Raw genomic sequence first — 3,693 nt, 5'->3', positions numbered from 1 at the left:
ACAAAAAAAAAAAAAAAAAAAAACCAATAAATAAAAAAGATAGAGAGAGAAAGATTGTTTATTCTAGGAAGGTACGTACCTCGTATTGCCAAGAGCCTCTACTGTATGGTACTTTTCTTTTGAGAAGAGAAGTGGGAACTTTGAGTGGAACAGAGCTACAATCGGACTGGATAGCCATCGCGAGGCGAGGCCAGGCCGTGGCCCCGGCGGTCGTTCCAGGGGATTGGGTCCCCAAATCGTAGTGACGAGAGCGACCATTGCCGAGTGCGGTGCTTATTAGCCTCCGTTATTGCATAATTGCCCCCACCATGGCTCCCACCCTTTCGAAACACTCCCTCAAGTGAGGGTCGGCAACTTTACGAATATGTCGTAGTGTTGTAGTATTGTAAACTCTACTCGTCAGCTGAAGAAAAAAAGAACAAAACTTTGTGCTGTTCTTCAGTGCCAAAATTGCGGCCCGGCCCTCCACTATTTGAATATTAAGCGATTAGTGAACAACGGTGGGACTGGCCGGCACTTTGTCATTGAGAATGTTGAGAATATACCGGCACAAAAACTAAAGAAATAAAAATCGTAAATCGACATTCTTTGCATCTCCTTCAACTATTTTTTTATATATTTTTATGCCAAGCATGCACGTGGATCTTTTTTCATTGTGTGTGCGTGGCACAGTTATTTGACAGGTGAGACCTGACAGATACAGGTAAGGCAAGGTACCGTAGGTAACCGTACGGCGACATTGTCGGGGGACACAACACGTGTTAGTGTATTAGATTTGTCTGTCGTATTATACCGAGGACGTGACTCCGCTTTTATTCTCACATTGGACAACCAACTTAAAATCTCGGTATGTAAAATGATGAGGTGGCAATGTGCGGTGGTATACTACTATAGACAGATCGCAATATAGGTGGAGTGCTTTCCATCGAGAATTCGACCTCGCTTGCACGCCTAGGCTGGCAATTGCATTTACCCCCGACGGCTAGCTTCAGCTAATAACTAGACTAAGCTGCCTGCAACGATTTACCTCCGGCGTAGTGATTTACCTCCGGCACACCGGGGACTTTTTATTGAGTGCAAGTGCTATTTTTAAAGTTGATTCCTTTTGGGACAATTTGCGAACCGACATGAGACCAGGAACACCCGTGCGGTACCTAGGCCTAGGCCTCGGCGAAAGATATAGGATGGCATCTTTGTTTACTATTGATTTTTGGTTTTTTATTTTGGTTATTTCATCTTCGGCCTGCAATATTTGTAATGAGACGAATTTTGAAATAATGAATGGACCTTCACGATTGGTTTCGTCAGCAGGATTGACCCTCGTCCCCTTTGGATTCAATGCCAATCAGAAAGTCTGACAATCCTTTTACAATGACCGACCGGCATTTCTTACGCGTATTCCTTTTCCTTCTGGGGCAAACAAGGGGTAGAAGGTTATTGCGGGGAGAATAAGAAGCCACGCACAACTGAACGGATAACGTACCATTAAAAAAAAAAAAAAAAAACATGCCTTAAACATTTAGCCAGGCAAGCGAGACCGAAGCAGAAATAAAACAAAGTAAAAATTGATCGATATCTGTGTGCACAGACGAACAACAACAACAACCAGATCACAAACGTTCAGCTCCGCAAGCCTCCGTCGGCACGGGTACCTAGTGTCGTTGTCTTGGCGGGGAGGGGGAATGAGATGAATGATCTGACGCTAGTCCAAAACAGGCCATCAAATCGCCAACTGCCATCAACGTGCCAAAGTACCTACCTACCCAGCATGATTTGCGTTTTAAGACAGACCCTGACCTTACTATACATCCCATCCCTTTTCTCCCGTGCAGGCCCGTTTTGTACAGGGCTCAAGTAAGGAGAGTAAAGCAATTTACGATGTGATGTTATTTACCCATACCTGCCGCAAGCGTCATATTACGCCTCGTAGAAACAGAAGCCTGGTCTGGTCTGGTCTGGTATGGTCTGGGCCTGGGTCCATCAGCGTATCTCCTTCCCGTCTGTGTAGCATGGCCCGATAACGATGCCCGAGCGCCGGTTCAGCTCGGCTGCGGGTGTATCGAGATGTGTAGTATTCGGTAGCTTAGCTAGGTAAAGGTAAGGGGGTTGGTACTACCTTGCAAAAAACAAAGTGTAAAAAAAAAGAATCTGTACATACGTGATACGTCGACCTCATAATTACCTTGCCAACCAAAATAAAAGCTCGTTTTGTTCGTCAGCTAACTATCTTGGGTGATTTCTCAGTGATGACCAAATTGTCCGATCAGTGATCAGCACTGCCCTGAATCCCACCCTTACTTGTGATGTGCACTTTGTCTACCGAGTTATCATTTATGAGGGCCTGCCGGGTTGGCCGGTGCGACCCTTGCTGAAAATGAATGCCGTGCTTGTGTTCTTGTTGCTTGCTCGCCAGGCTGACCTTGTTGGCGTGCTTTCCATCCCCCGCCCCACTACTCTAGATTTTTTGCTCCGTTCCCCCCACAGGACCAGAAAGGGAAGTTTATACCCACAACTCAACAGATTATGAGGAAAGAAGGGGGGGCAAAAAGTGAACCAAACCAGACAAAAGACACAAAGAAATGCAAGTGTAAAGAAAAAGAAGGGGATCTCGAATCATGGATTCCTTGACTTGCAAAATTTGATATTCATTCCCCCCCTTTTTTTTTATCTTTATTTCATATTTTCTTTACTTTGTGTAGCTTTCGATCTAATTTATGCCATTGTTCTTCGCCCCGATTTCTATCTTCCCCCAGTTGTTTTCGGTGCATTTCTGCGTGTTTTGTGTGACATGCCCCCTGTACTCTGCTTGATACCCTGTGCGGTTTCTGCTAGGATCCCCTAGACGATGCGACGCAACCGCATCTTTCCGAAGCAAATGTCCACCTTCGTCACGGCAATAGTCGCCGTTCATTGCGATTTACCACATGCTGCTAGCTGGGGCTCAGCTGTACTGTGCTGTACTGGATGGCGGTCCATGGTGGTTGGTGTGTTTGTCGTCGTGTTGTTGCGACGGCAAGCAGTATCAATTGGTGCTTCTTAGCACAGTCGCCCTGCTCCTGGTCGTCGACAAGATTATTACTTTCGGCGTATACCAGGCGCGGTACGCTCCATGGCCAAGTCCTACCCTGTCTATGACGAGGAGCTATCCTATTGCATCCATCAATTTCCTATCTCTGAGCCGTCTCTCCGTCTCCAAATTCCATCTTCGGTTTCTCTCCCCCGACAATATCCCATGCATAACACGGTATTGCTCCGTGCCGATCCCATGCAAGAAGGGAGCAGAACAGAGCGGACCTCCCTTTCCCAAATATCCTGTCGTCAGATTGCATTCCGTTCATATCTTTGATTTACTGCCGATACCCCCAAGGTACCTCTTCACCGGGGCCCCCCTCCTCATATCAGTTCCACAGCTGAGGTACATGGCTCATGTACATGTGCAGACATACCTGCAGACATAGACGCCGCGCCGCTTCCGAGCCTCCTGACGACCCAGTCCAAACCCGCATATTCGCCTTGCCAGTGGCCGCGTTACGTAGGCTAGGCACGGCAAGTCATCTTGGTGAGTGGGTATTATTTTAGAGATCAAATCACTTGTCCCCTCCACAAAAGTTTGCCCGCAGGCCACTTCCTTTCTTTCACAGCAGCGTACTCTCGGGGCGCTGGCCCAGTGGCTTGTGTACCCCCCCCCCCCCC

The 3,693-nt window shown here is 47.4% G+C and overlaps 1 protein-coding gene across 1 annotated transcript; it reads left to right on the top strand.

Moving 5' to 3' along the window:
* Positions 1–166: 166 nt before the first annotated feature.
* On the top strand, positions 167–280 carry PgNI_03377 (uncharacterized protein; the record flags this gene model as incomplete). Its single annotated transcript, XM_031123432.1, has 1 exon — positions 167–280. A coding segment is annotated over one exon (114 nt), but the record flags the coding sequence as incomplete, so codon positions are not given.
* Between the last annotated feature and the right edge of the window lie 3,413 nt (positions 281–3,693).

Source organism: Pyricularia grisea (assembly GCF_004355905.1).
Source record: "Pyricularia grisea strain NI907 chromosome Unknown Pyricularia_grisea_NI907_Scaffold_2, whole genome shotgun sequence".
NCBI lineage: Eukaryota > Fungi > Ascomycota > Sordariomycetes > Magnaporthales > Pyriculariaceae > Pyricularia > Pyricularia grisea.
The sequence above is the reverse complement of the archived record's forward strand: the minus strand, read 5'-3'. Positions and strand labels throughout refer to the sequence as shown.